At 32.9% G+C, this 18,818-nt stretch overlaps 1 protein-coding gene across 1 annotated transcript; it reads left to right on the plus strand.

Moving 5' to 3' along the window:
- The first annotated feature begins 303 nt into the window (after nucleotides 1-303).
- On the plus strand, nucleotides 304-18,561 carry LOC129228097 (uncharacterized). The gene is made up of 7 exons (XM_054862737.1): nucleotides 304-426; nucleotides 5,406-5,605; nucleotides 11,827-12,153; nucleotides 15,054-15,307; nucleotides 17,304-17,478; nucleotides 17,670-17,766; nucleotides 18,280-18,561. Exons 2-7 carry the CDS (start codon nucleotides 5,407-5,409, stop codon nucleotides 18,338-18,340), a joined length of 1,113 nt encoding a protein of 370 aa, XP_054718712.1. The 5' UTR covers nucleotides 304-426; nucleotide 5,406; the 3' UTR covers nucleotides 18,341-18,561.
- The last annotated feature ends 257 nt before the right edge of the window (nucleotides 18,562-18,818 follow it).

An 18,818-nucleotide genomic window follows, 5' to 3' on the forward strand; every position in this document is an offset into this window, starting at 1 on the left:
CTTTGTCCATGACTTAGTCTTCCTCCATTTTGACTGTAACTGCATATTGTTGGACTTAATGTGTCTAAATCAACGCCTAAACACTTGTTAAATGGTAGTCTGCTATTGGCTGCTTCGTAGCTCTACATCGAATGAGAGAGTTGAAGCAATGGTTCCCAAAGCAACTTCTTGTGTCTAAATCAACGCCTAAACACTTGTTAAATGGTAGTCTGCTATTGGCTGCTTCGGAGCACTACATCGAATGACAGAGTTGAAGCAATGGTTCCCAAAGCAACCTTTTCAGCGTAAAGCAAAAGACAATATTTTTCTTCTGATGCGCACACTCCGATATATAATTTTGTTCTGGCTCTGATAGCAGACTTCAGCTTTTACGCCTTTTACATCGTCCTAGATTTTATCCTGCTTTTCACTATTATTTCCCTTCAAGTATTGAAAGTTTTATATTTTCTTGTGTAATTTATCTCGATTTTCAGGAGTACTGTACCCGCAAAGTTTTATATTTTCTTGTGTAATTTATCTCAATTTTCAGGAGTACTGTATCCGCTACTGTTCCTATTCTTGTTATTTCATTTTTGTGGTTCATCAGTGGTCTGTGGTGTTTAAACAGAAAAGGTTTGGGTGGGGGAGGGGAGTGATATATTCTAGATCACTCCTTTGATAGGCCACTATTTGCTTTTACAATCTTGAACTGTAAATCTTATATTTATTATTAGTTAAAAAGTTACAATCGAAAGCAATTTTGTTTTTCCCAACTATAAAAATGCATTTAAATAACTCAAGATTTCTTCAACATTAATGTAATGAAAAGTTTTGTATGCAAAGCTTCTCTATTTCATGCCAAATTTCAATTTTGATTTTCCCAAGTATAAAAATGCATCAAAATTACCCAAGTTATCATCAACATTAATGTAATGAAAAGTTTTGTATATGCAAATTTCTTTATTTCAAGCGAGAGTTTTATTTTTTATATCAGCGCACAGTGCAGGCCCCAGGTCAGAGCAAAGAGACCCTTGCCCTAGAGATTGGCAAATTCACCCTATTTCTGTGTTTTTCATTGCAACTGGATGGAAAAACTTCAAGGGTTATCAGCAAGAGTGCAAGTTTCAAGATTTGCCCTGGCTCGGAAAAATCATAGATCCGGCACTGACTGCATTTTTTCTTTGAATAATTTTAGGAAATAAGTATGAGATTTAATAGGGGCATAGGGTTGTTGCAATTTCTGGTTAAGGGACTAGATATGTCCCATTTCCCACCTTCCTTTCTGACCTACTTTCCCACTAGGGGAATGGTTTGGTGAAATATCTTAGTTTTCCTTTACAAGTCCCGCAATATCCATTTCAGTGATAGATTATTTAATGCAATCATGTTTCCAGATTTGATAAGTTTTCCCAATGAGATATGCCTGTGTATGACCCACCGTCTCAATTAATTTGAAAAAATGAAATGTGTTGCATTTTCATTCAGGGTTTTATGTCAGAAAAAAGCATAACAAAACATTTTTAAACATAAACAATGGTGTTAAAATGATATATTTCTGATCTACATACTGCTTGAATTCAATTATGTTATCAGTATTTCAAAAGTTATTTTTATATTATTACTCTACAGTTTCGTTTTGGCTCGAATTTTTTCAAAACATTTTATTGATCCTTTGGCATATGTAGATGAACATTACAGTCCAAATATATATATTTTTTTTTTAAGTCCTGCGTTGTTAAGCCTTTTTCATTGCACCAAATGCTGTAAATGTTGTATACCTGAATTCAATGAAATAAACTCTTATTCAGCAAATGTAATGACAGATGGAAAATTCTCCTAAATTTCCACTGTTAAATAATTATACTGCTCAATCCCCAATATTATGCCGACAGATTGTTAAAAATTCTGTAAGAGCAATGGTGGATGTGCAGCCTTGCAATCTGCTTTTTCGGGCATACTGTACAAAAGTTCATCTCACCTCCCCTATTTCATATTTAGTCCGATTTAATGTTGGTTTCCCAAAAGCTTTTGGTTTTATACCTATGAGCACCCCTTTTGATTATCAATATTGTTTGGGCAAGTGCATCTTGGTTAAATTTCATTGCATTCTTAAATAGAGGTCTATGACACCTCACCTCCTCTTTAGTGTTACACTTTTCGGCAGTTGTATACACGGCTTTAAATTAAGACCACAGAGAGGGATTCATTTATCTGATTCCCGTTATGCAAAACAGATGCAAAATATTCCAGATGAAGTTATGAGTTGTTTGAAATGTTTGCAAAAGTTACACAATGAATATTTGAGGGAAAATAAAGGGCTGAATTATTGCTAGAACTATGGCGTGCAGGGCTGCACCATCCCTATGTGCAAGGTCGTGCGGCGCACAACAGTGCTAGAGCCAAAAAGGCACCGAGCTCTATGAATCCAAAATGCTCCAAATGAGAGAAAAAATCTCCAACCAAAAAAGTAAAATTGAACTTTTAATTTTTCTATTAAAGTACCTGTGACATTATACTGCTCATTAAAACAAACAATCCTCCTTGCTGCTTATCTATAAGGGGAAAAAATGCCTTGTTGTGTCTGAATATGCTATTCAAAAGCGCAATCTTTTACACTGAAAACACGTGATGATAATTAATGCACACATCAGCATTTTTCTTCATATGTGGAGCCATGAATTTTATTTTGGTATGTCTATAATTTCACAAGGTTGAGCATACAAAGCAGCACAAGAAATTTGCTATTCCCCATTTTTGTTTTTGCGGTGAATATGTTATAATTTGTGCAATATGTCTTTTTGTGATTTTTATCTACTGTCCCTGGTAATTCCACTGCATCATGTTATCATACATTTAAGAATACGGTAAGCACATTAGCATATTATTTACTTGTGTGTAATATGCATTTTTTGTAGACAATAGTTTAGATTAACTTCTAGTTCCGAAAAGTAACGACTTGACCATAAATTACTCAATTCCTCCATCCCCTTTTTCTTAAATTATTTGTGTATTAAATTTAAGAAAGAGCTTTGGACAATATGTTTGTTTAGACATTCAATTCAATGCCTTTTTAACGATTTCGTAAGTGGGAAGTATTCGTTTTAATTTCAAGTTTCAGTTTCAGATTTTAAGGCGGAATATCCTCTGCAATATTATCCTTTAATTCAGAAATATAATCAGTCACTTCCTGTTCCGTGGCGCAACCATTGGGGGGTGGGGTCCAGAGGACAGCTTTTGGTTGCACCGCCCCATGCCCCCTCCCCTCCAGAATGCCTAATTGAATGTTTTTCAAAAATATTTACTTCTGAGGGGGGGGGGAGCGTCCAACAAGGTGATTTTAAAAAGGAAAAAATATTGATGATGGGGTAAAATTTTAATCCAAATTGGTCAGCTACTCCCCCTCCGTCCTATTTCTTTATTTTTTTTTTCTAGTTCGCCTAAAAATAAGTTTTCAAAATGCTACTCTGCCGAATCACTCTCCCCCCCCCCCCCCCCCGCTAAAAGCGTTACGGAGCATCTCAAATTTCGTTTCCAGATCTTCAATTTCAAAAAATTTCGAGAAAGCTCCCGAATTCAAAACAACATCGCTTGAAACTCCATTCAAAAATCACTTAAATTGAGTTTTTAGAGCTTCAGTTTGGAAAGATTGCTGACCCTAATGTTACCAAATATTGTCTTACAATCACGTTTTTAAGACTACATTTTCAGAAAATAATTGGGCAAAGGCCTTCGAACCTCCTTCCTTAAATATCATCAAAACTTACATTTTTCATAAGTCTTTTGAAAAACCTAAGTTAGAATAGCCTCTGAACCATTTCTCCTAATATCATAGAATACTGCTTAAGTTTTCAGAACTTAAATTTTGAAAAAAATTTCAGGGAGGAGCTCCAGAATTCCCTTTTTGTAAAAATCTTCAAAGTTGTATTTAATTGCGTTTTTGTTCAATTTCGAAAAATTATTTGGGAGAAAAGGGGAATTGATTTCTATCTATTTTCCAAAGAAAAAAACAATCGGGTAGAATCTCAGAGTTCCATTACTTATTCTAACGTTTATAGATATAAACTATACAGTTTTGTTTTAAGGCTTCAACTTCTATTTCCGCAGATCGCCTTGTACCCTTTTTACCTATAACACCACCGAAGACCGTCTAAAACTGCGTTTTTCTAACTACAATTTTCCTAAATTTGTGCCTCCTAAACCTATTTTTTAGTTGCGTCACAGCTTCTGTTGTCATGTTTTGACAGGCATAAATGTTTTATTAATTATTCATCACTTAGAGGTTAGATAGATATTCAAAGTGGCTTTAACTTAGATATTAATATAACTTCTTCTTCCAAAATGCGTTAGCATATCAGAGGAGCTGATGAACTCAAAATAATTTCGAGATGTGAAGTAAAAACGTATACCATAATGCGAAATTAAATATTCACACTTTTTTTTTTTTGTATAAATTAATGTCAAACGTATTTTTTTTTCCTTTTTATATTTGTCTATAAAACCTCCTACCAGGTGTTAACTATATTTTCCTCGAATGCCAGAGTATAAAGACGCTCAAAAGACATTTGCACAACGGCGCCGATCAGGCTTGGCGCGATACTGATGACGTGATATAATAATAGTTAAGGTGCTGCCAAAATTCTCTTCTCCAATGTGATATAATGAATTTTCTGGTATTAAAATCTTCTGCATATATTAAATAACTAAAATTAAATATTTAATAAGTATTAAGTTTGCTTTTATTAAGAGTAGTAAATTATTTACTGCAGCAATGATTTTTCTTGAAAAATCTTGAGGTACAAGTAAAATTTCCTCAGAAAAGGTATATTTCAACTAAAAATTCAAAAAGTTGTTGTTTTCTAAATAAAAATGTGAAGAACATTTTAGGGAAATAACAGAAATGTATAAATTACACAATTTAAAAAAAAAAATTGAAAACAGCTCGATCTCTGAGCCCTCATGTCCCTTTTTATGTCCTACTTTTCACCTTCCTTATTGCAAGTTCGTTCATTTTATGTGTTACAGAATATTTCAAAAAAAAAATTAAGAACTTAAAATAGTTAAACACTTTGAAATAATAAAAATATTGATGCACATTTAGAAATAAATACAACTAGCCAGGTAAACTATATTTATGTGTGCAAAAAAAAGTAAAACAATATAATTTTTGGTTTTTAGTAATATGTAAGGAGATCTGGACTGCTATAGACTGCTGGAATTTTCAACTAGAACAGGAACATCTGTCTCGTTTTGTCAAACAGTATATATATCCCAAAATTAAGGTTTTTTTTTTTTTCTTTGTCTCAAATAAATATCAATACTTCGTGTACTGCAGTTTAAATATTGTGCAGTAATGTAAGATTCAAGAAAAATTATGTTTTATTTTAAACGAAAACATTTACTCTAAATTATGTCTTTTTCTGTAACAGCATGAAATATGCTCTTGTAACATATGCTGATGAAGATGATGCACCTGGGATTGTAGCGACAAATTGGATTGACTTTGAAAACGAAATTTGTTGGTTTCCAAATGTTATAACAAATGAAAAAAAGATGAAGCTGCTTCTTTCCAGAGAACCACCATCAGAAAATTGGTTGCAGTGTCAAGTCACAATTTTAAAAATATTTAGTAAGTGTTATTTTATTTTTGGGTCATTCCATATCCAAATATCCAGTTACAAATCAAAATTTAAAGATTTTTTTTATTTATTCTATTTACTATCACTACTGACCCATATATTTTTTGGTTGATATCTATAGTACCTTTTTAAACATTAATTTTCAAAAATGGTTAAAAAAGACGTTTTTGCTTTTCTGAGCAATTTTGCCCCAATGACATAGTTGAAGCAAAAAATTCATGACTTTTAGAAATTTTCATTATATAACAAATATTTTTTTCACTAGAATGTTCAGAATAATTTGCAGAATAAGAAAAAATGTATTTCACACTATAGCTATTGAATTGTGCAGTTATTATTAGCTGGGCTTGCCAGATTTCTGAAATGTACAACCGGGACACCGTAATGCCCATCTCCCCCTTGTCGTGAGTATTCAAAAGGGTACACACCCCTGGCTGACTTTTGGAATATTTTACAGGGCAGTTCATTCTTAATGCTACGAGTAAATGGTCACTAATTATGAACCTAAAATAAGGGCAATAGGAAAATGAAACAAGCAGATAAATTTAAAAATTTTACTTATTTTATGTTAATGTAGAATAAAGAATTGGACAGTATTCAAATACACCTTCAATTGCCAAGAAATTTTTTTAGAAAGTTTTTTTTTTTTTTGGAACTGATGTGATATACCCCACCCTTGTTGACTTTTTCCTGTTGGTGCCAAGAAAGCGTCGCCAAGAAAACGATGTATGACGACATATGTCATACATCGTTCTTAGCAACGCTTTTTTAGCACCAACAGGAAAAAATCAGATAAAAAAACATGATCAAAGCACTTCAGAACAGAATATATAAAAAGCAACATAAAACCGCAACAAAAAACATCATGAATATATGCTTCAAAAATACCAGAAACTAGAAAGTTTTTGTACGGAAAGAACAATCACTAGAAAGTATTTAAAATTATTAAATTAACAAATTACTATAACAGCTCACCAATGAAATATGTACCAATAGAAATAAAAGCTATTTTCCAACATGCATTTCATCAAACAAAAACTTTTCTCATATTCTGCTAAAAAAGAGCAAAGCGATTCAAATTGCGATGTTTAAAGCGGAAAACATCCCCAAAATCAATAACTATTTCAGCCAAAAAAAGTGCTTAGTTACTCAAATATTGATGTATGAAAAGTAGAAATGTCTCAACAGAACATCCTAAACATAAACAATACAAAAATACCATACATTTATTTGCTATCCAGACATGCTTTCAAAATACCTATTATATTTTACATAAAATAACACCTTTATATTTTTATAAAATGCTGGAATCAACTTATTTTCAGAAATTCAGTACCTAAAGGAGGCATGTTAATAGAATGTCTAAATAATTCGTGGCTTCGATAAGAATTAACTTTTAGAACAAAATAACCGTACTATTTTTGTTAAATTAATTTACATTCAGTAAAAATAAAGTTAAAAACTACAAGAACCCCTCAAGGATTAGTAAAAACAAAGAATTTCGGAAGTGAGTGTTTTTTGAATTCTAAAATAAAGAACTTACCATTTTATGGGATAAATCCTCACACTCGGCCTAAAACAATACATCATATGACAATGGCACTTTACAGATACACACCACGTTGGAGTTAACTTTTAATTAACGTTCAAGTTTGAAGAAACTGGCATTTTCTAATGTTTTTACTTCAAAACACAACTACTGAATTTAAACTAACACAAAATAAGCTTTCCTGCAAGGTATATTGCACGAAACAACACGTATCTCTCCTGCATGAAACCGAGTAAACAACCCAAGTAAACAAGTTTGAACAGGTCTGAGATTGCCTTTGGGTTGCTAAACACAGGTTAGTTTCGCCAGGGACGCCATGCTTAAAAAATTATCGCCTCATTGGCGAGAAAAATATTTCAATTTTGTGCAAAAAATTGAATGTCGCCAAATGGGGGGGGGGGGGGGTATATCACATCTGTACCTTTTTTTAAATCTTGTTCTAGTGCTTTTGCAATTAAAAAGAAAAATTGTTGTAAAAATCCTTGCAAGCTAATCCAATATTAATTTTTCAAGTCAATGTTGCGAATGACAAAGTTATTCTGAAAAAAAAATCCTTCCCAGTTAATTATTTTAAGACTTTTTGGTCATCTGTAATCAAGTTTCTTTTACTGGGACACTGGGATTTTGTCTGAAAACCGGGACGTCTGGCAAGCCTATTATTAGCTCAAGCTTGGATTTCTTAAACATTTTGAAGGTATTACTTATTATTTTGAAGAAACATTTGAAATAAAATGCATTGCAGTAATCAAAGTATTTTATTTTTATACAAATAATCCCTAAAGTATAAGCAAAAAGGTGCTCAATGCAGTTTATATGAAAAAACAATAAAATGCACACACAAATGCATGAGAAATGTTTCCAAATTACTGGAGGTGGGGCAATTAGTTTCTTGACTGCTCAAATGGTGAGTACCCCCGGCCCTGCGCCGCCTTCCATTTTGAGCTAGGTGAAAAGTAAATTTTGCTTTTAAAATAACTTTTATACAAAAGAAGAAAACAGCCTTCAGCTGTTTGCTGGGCCATAACGTTTTCCCACACGCATTCTTTTAGGGGAGTGCGAAAAATTTAGTGTTGTGCAATGCCATCTTGTTTTCACTGAAATAAAAATCCTGTATAAAGTGTCAGCTCAAAATGAAATTTTGGCTATGTAACTGTGTTATAATTGTTTTCTGGCCAATTGCGGCTAAATAAAATTTTAAGTTTTCAAGTCTACCTTTACATAGAGTTAGTTCAAGAAAAACCTTCATTTTTCAAACGCCGCTGAAACCTGTTAAACCAAAAAGTAGAAGTTCTCCTTTTCAGGGAATGTAATGCTTATTGGTACTGATCAACAGTAAAAAATAAACCTAGTGAAGCAATTCCTCTGGCCTCGGAGGGTGCTGGACCAGAGATTACTCGGCTTCATGTCTGTCAAAAAGTCACAGCTGTCTTCAGAGAACCATTCAACTGGTTAAACCACAAATAGTGGTGCAGGGGACCCTGGAGTGTGGAATGTTAAGTAAAAAATAAAAAATTTTGAAACTGGCATTTTTGAGAAAAATATTTTAAAATTATCAAAAGACTGCAAGGAAAACTCAAACACACATTTCAAAATGTTGCGTATCTTTTAAAACAAAAAAAAAAAAAAAAAAAACCCTAAGTAAATCAAACTACAACAAAACATGTTGTATCCTTCCAGAGATATAGAACTTATAAGATTTTGTTGAAGATACTAGGTGAGAAATGCCATCTTTGGCAGCCTGTATTTCAGCCCGTGAATTATTTTAATCCAAACCTAAATACACCCTGATCTTACTTTTCATGAGTTTTAACATGTTTTACGTTCAAAAAATTTAGAAACAATCAAGGTAAACCTCCTGCCTGTATTGACAAGGATTCTATTACATATATCTATTTTTTTCCCTCTGAGTTCCCCCGCTCCTACTGTTTGCATGGTGTATCGGTTTTTCTACCTACCACATATACCTGAACCCTGTAAAAAATCTCAGAAAAACATCACTGTATAATATACACAAAAATAAGAAAAATATCATCAAAAAGTTATTTAGAGTTTATATTGCACTAGTGGTACCCACATGGCTTTGCTCGTAGTTGAAAATTAAAAGTTCATTCGGTTCGCCTGTATATTTACGAATAATGGATGACGAATTTCTCACCAATTGGCTATGTTCATTCGCTCTCCCATTCCATGTCCTGATAATTTCGTAATTTACTTGTCCATCTTTTGATAATTTTGCTCTGTAAAATGTTCTTAAAATTGAAATAGAAAAAGAACAAAATTGAATTTTCAAAAAATCGCTTTGAGGTGCACACCCCCATGCTACAAACTAACTTTGTGCCGAATTTCATGAAAATTGGCCAAACGGTCTAGGCGCTATGCGCGTCATAGAGATTCAGACAGAGAGGCTTTATTATTAGTAAAGATGAGCATAATTGTCTTTGCTATTGTAATAAAAAATGTTTATATGTATTTAAGAATTAACCTTTTGCTTTAAATTCTTATTAATTTAAACTGAATTACTTCAGCATTTACTGCTTTGCTCATTTTTCTTTTGTTAGCTACTTTTACATAAATATATAATTCACAAATGAAAAATATGCATTAGCACAGCCATAAGACATTTTCCTTTTTTTCTGACCAACCTTAATTTTTAACTAGGAGTGTTTATTCTAGTTTAAAATATTTACATAGCTGTTAATTTTATGAAGTACATAATTTGCAAGAGTGATAGATACCACAGGTATGCCACTGCAGAAACCAAGGTGTTGGTTCTGTTTAGAGCCCATATCAAGTGGGAATGTCATGAACTAGTCAAAAAGTTTATTTTCTTAGTTTTTTTTTTTTTTTTTTTGAGCTATCACGATTGCTTATTGTTCTCATTTGATGGCCCTTAGCATTGTGGTTCCTTTTTCAGCTTGGACCAGGGGCCTCTGCAGCACCAAAGACCTCTGGTTCTGAGCACTGTCCCCCTTTAGCTGCTTCTCATTGTTGGTGGCGTCCACACACACACACACACACACTCACAAACGTACACGCTCACACACATGCATCGTTACGCATATACACACTCTCACACCCACATATACACACACATATGCCTAAGTGCATACACACAGGTCTACGCACACACACAAGCCTACACATTTACACACACAACTATGCACACGTAACTGCCCAGGAGGAGAGGCAGGCTTGGGGGGACAGGAGCCGTTTCTAGAAACAATAACTCCTATGAGTAGGGTTCTGTCGTAATTGTAAAGCACATAATTTGAATTCAAAATTTCAGAATTCAAAATAATTTCACTTTTTTTTTTTTTAACTATAGCACTTTGAAACCTCAGATGGAGTTTTCAATGACCTTTTGTATGTAGGTATATGTACAGGTTAAAGCCCACACTACAAGCTGCTCTTCTGTAACAGGGCTTCCTACAGCATGGAGCTAGTTCTATACTGTTTAATCTAAAAACATAAATTGCTAAGGTATCATTCATAACATCTTGTTAAAGTCATAGTATTTGTTATTTTTATTATAACTTACTTTTGAATTGCAAAGTACAGTAAAATCCCTCTAATGCGGATACTAACGGGACGATTTTTTTTGTCCGCAATAGAGAGGTGTCCGCATTACAGGGGTTTAATAATGTTATTTGCATTGGAACTGGAGAATAAAAAATTGTCCACATACGAGGGGTGTCCGTTAGGAGAAGTTTTACTGTAGTTCATTATGCTGTGCAGTCAGGGTTGGCCAATATATATCTGATATTTATTTGAAAATATCATGATATTTTGATATTTTCAATATTTATTATCTCAGCTACGGTATTTTCAATATAAAAATTATATTAATCATAGTAATATTGTTCATTTATTATTAAACATTACCAAAAAGTTATGCATTATATTTTTATTATGCATTAATACATCATTAATGCAGCAAAGTAATAAAATATTCTTTTTTTATTTTATATTCATAAAATGATTAGTAATGTAACAATTTTAATTCATATTAAAAGTGCCTCATTAAATGTTACATGTTGGTCAAAAAAAAAAAAAAAAAAAGAAAGAAAATGTCTTATGACTGTGCACCAACCAAAGCATATCTTTTATTTCTGAATCATATCACTGTGTAAAAATGGCTAACTGAGAAAAATGAGTACAACAGCTAATACTAAATGAACTACATTAGCATTGATAAAAAAATTTAAATGAAATATTAGATATAAATAATGAAAGAAGCATTAATTTTAAGTCTACATATTGTAATAACAATGTTTAAGAAAAATCAAGAATGATATGAGGATTCATTTACTATTTTGAAGACTTTAGTTTGTGCTGATCGAGAATATCAGATAGATATCAAAATATCCGATATATATCAAAATATTGGATATTTTTGAAAATATCATAATATTTTCAAACCCTGTGTGTAGTATACAGTTTTATTATCAATCTGTTGGACTATGCGTTGTCAATTCAGCAAACTGTTGCTCCTTCAATTTTGTTTCATTTGCAAGAAATGAACAAGTTAACAGCACTAAATGCTTCCGCTAACTTTTTTCGCTTGTCTTATTACCCTAACTCTGCTCCACTATTTTTCTAGAATTCGCTGAACAACTTAGCTTTTTTGATATAAATATATTTTTTTTCTCTCCTAACTTAAAGATAATTATTCTGCTGCTGCCGAAGCTCTTAATGAAGCTGAAGAATCAGCAAGTTTAGAAATAGACACTGAAAGGACTTCGAGAAAAAAGAGGAAAAGGTACATTTTCTTGCCTGATGATTCAAGCTGTGATGAAGATGAACCAAGACCTGCGAAACAGTCTCTTCCTTTTGTCATTAAATCCTACTCTTCGCTTTCTACGTTCCCAGAATCGGCTGGTCCTAGGATATCTCAGATTAACATAGCTGAAACAACACGGCAAAAAAAACCTGATTCAGCTTTAAGCATTACAGATGTAAATGCCTCTGCTATTGTCGATACAAGTTCAGGTGAATATATAATTTTTAATATGTATGACTAGCAGTGTCGTTGATGTGGGAGAGGGGGGGGGGGGCAGTTCGCCATGGGTGTCAACTTGCGGGGGGAGGGGGGAGTTGAAATCCAAAATTGAATTGCAGTATTTGAAAAATATAAATACTTCAACTCAGAAAATTTCTGAAAATAGCATGAATTTCATATTTTTAAGTTGACTATTGAACATTAAAACTTTTTTTTTGTGCATTTGTAGGGACCACAAGTTACCGCCCCAGCTGTCACCCATGCTTAGTACGCCACTGTAAATAGGAATTACTGTTATTTGGTTACATACATGCATAGGCGCCCTCCATATAGGGGTATTTAACCTATTTCTCATGTTTTTGCTTCATGCTCAAGTCCAAAAATAATAAAAGTGTTTAAAAATAAAAAAATAAGCATAAATATGTTTTTAAGTTTTTAATTAATATTATTTTTTTAGTTTTTATTTGTTAATATTTAATTTGTTAGCTTTTGCATTAAAATTACTTATGAAAACAAGCTTTTCAATTATTTGTCTAGTTTTAGTTCTATTGAAATATGTTTTAAAATAGTCATACAGTCGTTCCCACTTAATCCCCCAATGGATAGTTGAATATCCCGCTTATAAGAATATAAATATGTGGAACAAAAAAAATTCCTATAGCAATGATGTTAAATTTTCCCACTTTAAGAAATATGTTTTTCATCCATACCCCACTTAATTGCATACATGTTCGAAGTTTCTTGAGCAAAACTTTTATTTCAAGTTGAATGTTTCCTCCATTTCTTGGGAAGAAATCCCAGTTCACCTCTTGAAAGTAAAAGGTCACTATTAACAAAACACAAAAGAGGGGCAAACAGTTATCCTAGTTGGTTTTTAGCTATAATCTTATCTTAGGCTGTAAAATGCATCAAAGGTTGGGTGTTTGGAGACTTGGAAGAATTGAACCACGTGCTGTGAGCAGGGATTAAAATGTTTCTTTGATTGACTCTGTCTGGTTCTGTCCGTTCCCTTCCCGTCTGATGCCTCAATCAACTCAGTTGCTTTCTGTACAGAAAAGTGGTTCCCAGGGTTTTTTAGTTCTTGATTTTGGAAGAGACAGTTGTCAATGACATTGTTAAGACTTGATTTGATGTTTGACGAGGTTGTTGCTGGAGAATACGTAAAGGCTTTTTCCAAAATCGGTTAATTGTTGATTTTCTGTACTGCTGCAAACTGGTTGTGTGGTAAAAAGAACACAAAAAGGAACAACGTAAACTTATGTGTTCAGTTAAAAGTTTTGGAAGTAATTAAAAATAGCAAAACACAGACAGATAATTGTGAAAGAATTTGGGATTTCTGAACTGGGGTTTTGAGAATCAACAAAAACCCTGATAAAATTGAGAACAGTTCTTTAAGAAGAAATGAAACTAAATAAATATAAGTTTTTTATGTATTCACATATGTAGTACGATTATAAGCTTGACAAATAGGAGATTACGATTATAATCCTCTGCCAAAACGTTATTACAATTACAGCAATGATTAGATTATTTTAAAAATGTAATCGATTACAATTGTGATGTGTCGATTACAGACTCGTTGGAGAAAAATACATGCAGATGTATATATTAATCTTATTGCTCGTTTGCGGTAACTATGTCATAGTGGAAAAATTATGATTTTTGATTGTACATTTAAATACTACATAACAATTTTGACAATATATACAAAAGTGACGACCAGCAACAGGCTCTGGGCCCATCTAGACTGGTCCTAGTCAATTTACAGTCCCCAGTGAAGATCAATGGCCGTCTTAAAGCTATCTACTCCTGTGCTCATTACCACCTCTTCCGGTAAGCTGTTCCAAGGTTCCACTACCCTGCTATAATAATAATTTTTCCTAATATCCGTGTTAGCCTGAGATTTAAATAGCTTAAAACAATGACCCCTTGTCCTGTTTTCAGTGCTGAACTAAAGCTCCGTAACATCTTTCATTTTAATAAATTTAAACAACTGAATCATGTCCCCTCGGTCTCTTCTTTGCTCAAGACTGTACATTTTTAGCCTTCCAAGCCTGGAATCATAGTCTAAGTGAGAAAGTCCATTTATTAGCCTTGTAGCTCGCCTTTGAACCCTTTCCAATACATTAATGTCTTTCTTAAGATAAGGAGACCAAAACTGAACAGCATACTCCAAATGAGGTCTTACCAAACTTCTATATAAGGGCAGAATAACTTCTTTAGATTTGTTTGAAATAGATCTATTGATAAACCCAAGCATCTTATTGGCATCCTGCTATTATATCCTGCATAGGTAATTATATGCTCGCCCCATCATAATGCATATTGTGCATGATTTAAACATTCATTGTTATTTTGCATACAACCTGAATTTTAAACATTACGGTTTCTAAAATTTACATGCTATATTTCTACATTCTATTCTCTACAATTCAATATAATACTATTTAATTCAGCTGATTACAATTATGATTACAAGATTAAGAGTGTCTCATTGCCAGATTATGATTATGATTACAATTTACACAATGTAATCGATTACGCAGATTACGATTAGGTAATCGGCAATTACTCCAAGCCTGAAGCACACCATACATATGACTTTTAAGCATATTTATATTCATACATATGTGAAATACATCTTAGTCTTGCTTTTTGTACTGTCTGTTCTCGAAAGCAAAGATTCCATTTTAAAAAGGGGCGATAGGTTAAGGATGGGCACTTTCCGCTCTCTGAACACATTATTTTGCACCTTTTACTTCCTGGTTTCCCTCCCTATTTTGATAAAATAACAGCAGACTTGACGCATGCGTAAATTGGCACTAGGTCTCAGCTAAGGAAGATAGATAGTAACTATGCAATAATTTTTTAATCTTGCTTTTATTCTTAGATATCAATAAAAGCATTCAAGTAATTCAAACACAACAGGATCTACTGAGAGATAATATGAAGAATCTCTCCAGCATGGTCAACAGAATCGAGAGTAAAATTGATGCAGTATTGGAATTGGTCGAAAGAAAACCTTCATTAAAAATGGAAACCATGGAACTGATCAACATGGCATCCCTGCCAATTGGCAATGAAGAAGAATTTCAAACCTTCAACTCTTTACTTGCTGAAAACTCTTCATTCAGGCAAAGTCTTGTAAGAACTACTTTATGCATATATTTTTAAAACTTATGCACATGCTCAATGCTCAAGTATGGAGCATCCAATCAAGGCAACTCATAACATTAGTTTATAATCTTACTCTTAGATTTTTGGAGCAGGATCTTTTTTTTTCAATGGTCTTTTTGTGTCAGGATGCATTTGGGGGGGGGGGGCACTTGAAAAAAACCTCTATCTTTGTAAGCTGGCTATTTTCAGAATTTACTTCATATTGAAAATATTAACTTCAAAAACCAACTAAATATGTCTGTGTTGGTCAGTACTAAATCCATATAAAGAAAATACTCATACCAAAATAAGCAATAATTCTAAATTCTTTTATAACTTACTTGTACAAGGAATATCTTTTTCCAGGCAACTTAATACAAGGTTGCTAAGTGAAAAGCTAGATTTCAATAATCAATATGAAGTTAGGTAAAAGTAGCGAACCTGTATAATAGCTGCACTACCAGCATACCTAAATACTTTTCAAAACATATTCATGTGTTATATATGCAACATTTGTTATGTAACTTAGCAATTGTACTATTTTTAATCTTCTGAAGTCAATGAGCTTCTGCATAGTGTATTTCCGGATTACAAGGAGCACCTTTTTCATGTACCGTTGCAAAAAATGTTCCTGAAGAGAGGTAAATGTTTCCTTCTTAAATGGAAAGCGGTCAGCTTTCCTCCGGTGACTTTTCATCCAAAAGCTCACGCTTCTTTGCATTAAAGTAGGTGTTTCTTTTAACACCAAAGCACCTGTCTGCAGTAATTTGCAATTTTTGTGCTTTAAAACGTTAGAAATTCATTCATTTAACTTACTTAGTGTGTTCATGAGTGTACTCGCAGATTATGATATTTAATTTTTATGTGTTTAGAACTGGATGACTTTTTTTTTTTTTTTTTTGACATACATAATTTGTTAAGATCAAAAATGCATCAGTAAATAGTCAGCAAAGGCATTCTGAACCTGTTATTCAATCATCACTTTTTGTAATATAATCTTAAATATATATTGATATGTTTAACTAGTTAAACCTTGCAGAAATATCTATGTATAGTACTATTGATAAATTTATATTCTGATTATGGATACCTGTTTTGTACAGGGTACCAAAAGTGACTTCCCGAACCGAACTCAAACCAGTTTTAGCTATGGTTGTTTGAAGGTATGCGCTTGAAATTGTGATGATTTCAAACAATGCATTGTTCTTGTTTACGTTTACAGTGAATGAATTTTGTACTATTAGAAAAACAGCACCCACTTTTTCCTGGCACAAATTGATCAGAATATTGAGAAACCATAAATGGTGTTGGAACAATTGACGTGGGGCAAAAGTTGCTTGTTGGAAATTTCAAACACTGGTCTTATCCATATTGCTTATGAAAAGCCCCCTACTGTAATTATTAATTTCTTATTATTAACAATCAAGATATGAAATTATTTGGTACTTTTCATTACACTCCCATCATAGTTGTTAACATGAGTTAGAAGGCTTTAAGGATAGGCTTCATCTTACAGTGTGCTGAAATATTTTGTTACCAGCTTCATTTCTGTACTAGGGGGCTACTCTCGCCAATCCCTGTTTGCCACCTGCGATGGCTTTAAATGCCTCCTGCGGCGGCTGGCAATAGACAATTTTCATACATTCACCCCTGGATGTCCTGAAGATATCCTCAGGACTGGATGACCGTCCCCTTAAGGTTTAGAGGGGTGAGACAAAAATAGTGGACAGACTTCCCCTGGATTTCCTGTATCCAATGGTGTGAGTATTGATCTGGTACAAATTGACAGTCCAGAGGAAATAGAGTTGCAGACACACCCACAGGCAGATGCGCTCAGGTTTTAATAGCATAGATGTGCGGGAAGGAGAGCCCTGAAAATATTCGCTCCAAGCCGCCCTCCTCTCTTAGTGCAACCTGTTCACACATACAAAAGTCTTAACATGAAATTTAGGGATAATCATGTGATCAAATATTATTCTTTCAGCTTACATCTTTGCCTGTTGCTGGAGGCCGGAATGCGAAGGCATTTATATTCAATGTTCTTCGAAAGTTAATGTTAGATGACATTGCAGAACTATACTCCTTGACAGGAAAGCCATTTAAACATCATACATCAAAAAAATCTTTTGAAAAAACTGAAGTTTACAACTTAATTCTGGGTAAGATTTTTTGTTGTTTTCATATTTAAAATTATTTTGAAATCGAGTAAAATTTGATATTTTACTCAACCATAAGCAATCATATTAATTGAAGTTTTGGTAGTAATCTGGTTGTTTCTCTCCTATATTTGAGCTCTATCTCAGTTTATTTGTAGTCTAAATTTTTCTTTTAATCTTTCTTCTTTCCTCAGAGGTCTGTCGCATTACATTCAGTGATACAAAGGAACCTGCTGTTAGAGAAGCCATTTGCGACTGGCTTACGCAAGCCAAGTTTCGCAAGAGTCGAAGGTAAGTAAAAGTCATTCATCAATCCGAAAACATATAGTAAAAACTCCCACATGAAAAAATAAAACTATCTTTTTTCTTTCTTGAAATAAAAGAAGGCAATGTTAATGAGGCACAAAGCCCTCAAATTATTACATGCATATGTTTCAGAGTTACAAAGTGCATTTTTTCAATCCGAAGACTTCAGCTTATGGATGAGAAGACATACAACTTTTGTCAGATGTTCTTTCATCCTATTATTATCAACTTAAATCTTCTTGATTGAAAATGAGTTCCTTGTGAACCCCAAAATATTTAGAGCTGGTTACTTAGTTTTAGTAAATTTCAATAAGCATTCTGTTATGCTTGCCTTTATGGTAGTATTACAAACTTTCATTAGCTAATGATTTTATTGCATTAGAAAAGCCTCTCCTGGAGACTACCTTCTTCATTTTAATAATCTAATACACTGCATCTACTTATCACACTAAAACTGCATCACTAATATTCTAAAAATTGATTTTCTTTATTTTCTAGAGAGAGTAGAATGCTTCAAAATAGTACACAAGAGTTGAATCCTAGTCTGCCTGTTTCATAGTATTTCATTGTATTTCTGTAAATAAAAGTGTTTGTACATTATTGTTAAGTTTAATGTTATTAAATGTGCTAAAGTGCTGTGTAATGAGCATTTTTTATTAACAGTATGGAGCTCTTCCCCCTGCTTGATAACACTCACCAACCCCCGAAGATTGCTTTGCAAAATTTTTATTAATTGTTTTGTCATTTTTCATATGTGTATTATCCTTTTCAGAGCAAAATGTATTTTTAAATAATAAACAGAGAAAAATACTTTCTGAGAGTAGTTTATAAATATATTTAGCATTATTTTTATACATTCTAAACAATTCTGTTAAGCTACTAAATGTGTCCTTTTTTAAAAAAAATATTTAGGAATTTAATAAATTCCTACATGAAGAAAAATATTTTTTCAGGTAAAAATTCTTCCGATTTTTTTTTTTTTTTTTTTTTTTTTTACTGTTCTATATGTTAGTAGTTTTAAATTTCCTATTACAATT

Source organism: Uloborus diversus, chromosome 8, assembly GCF_026930045.1.
Source record: "Uloborus diversus isolate 005 chromosome 8, Udiv.v.3.1, whole genome shotgun sequence".
NCBI classification, from domain to species: Eukaryota; Metazoa; Arthropoda; class Arachnida; order Araneae; family Uloboridae; genus Uloborus; species Uloborus diversus.

Excerpts from the sequence above, each read along its gene's own strand:
- LOC129228097 (XM_054862737.1), top strand. The coding sequence starts at position 5,407 with ATGAAATATGCTCTTGTAACATATGCTGATGAAGATGATGCACCTGGG. Across the intron at positions 5,606-11,826 it reads CACAATTTTAAAAATATTTA|ATAATTATTCTGCTGCTGCC; the intron begins GTAAGTGTTATT and ends CCTAACTTAAAG. Across the intron at positions 17,767-18,279 it reads AAGTTTCGCAAGAGTCGAAG|AGAGAGTAGAATGCTTCAAA; the intron begins GTAAGTAAAAGT and ends TTTATTTTCTAG.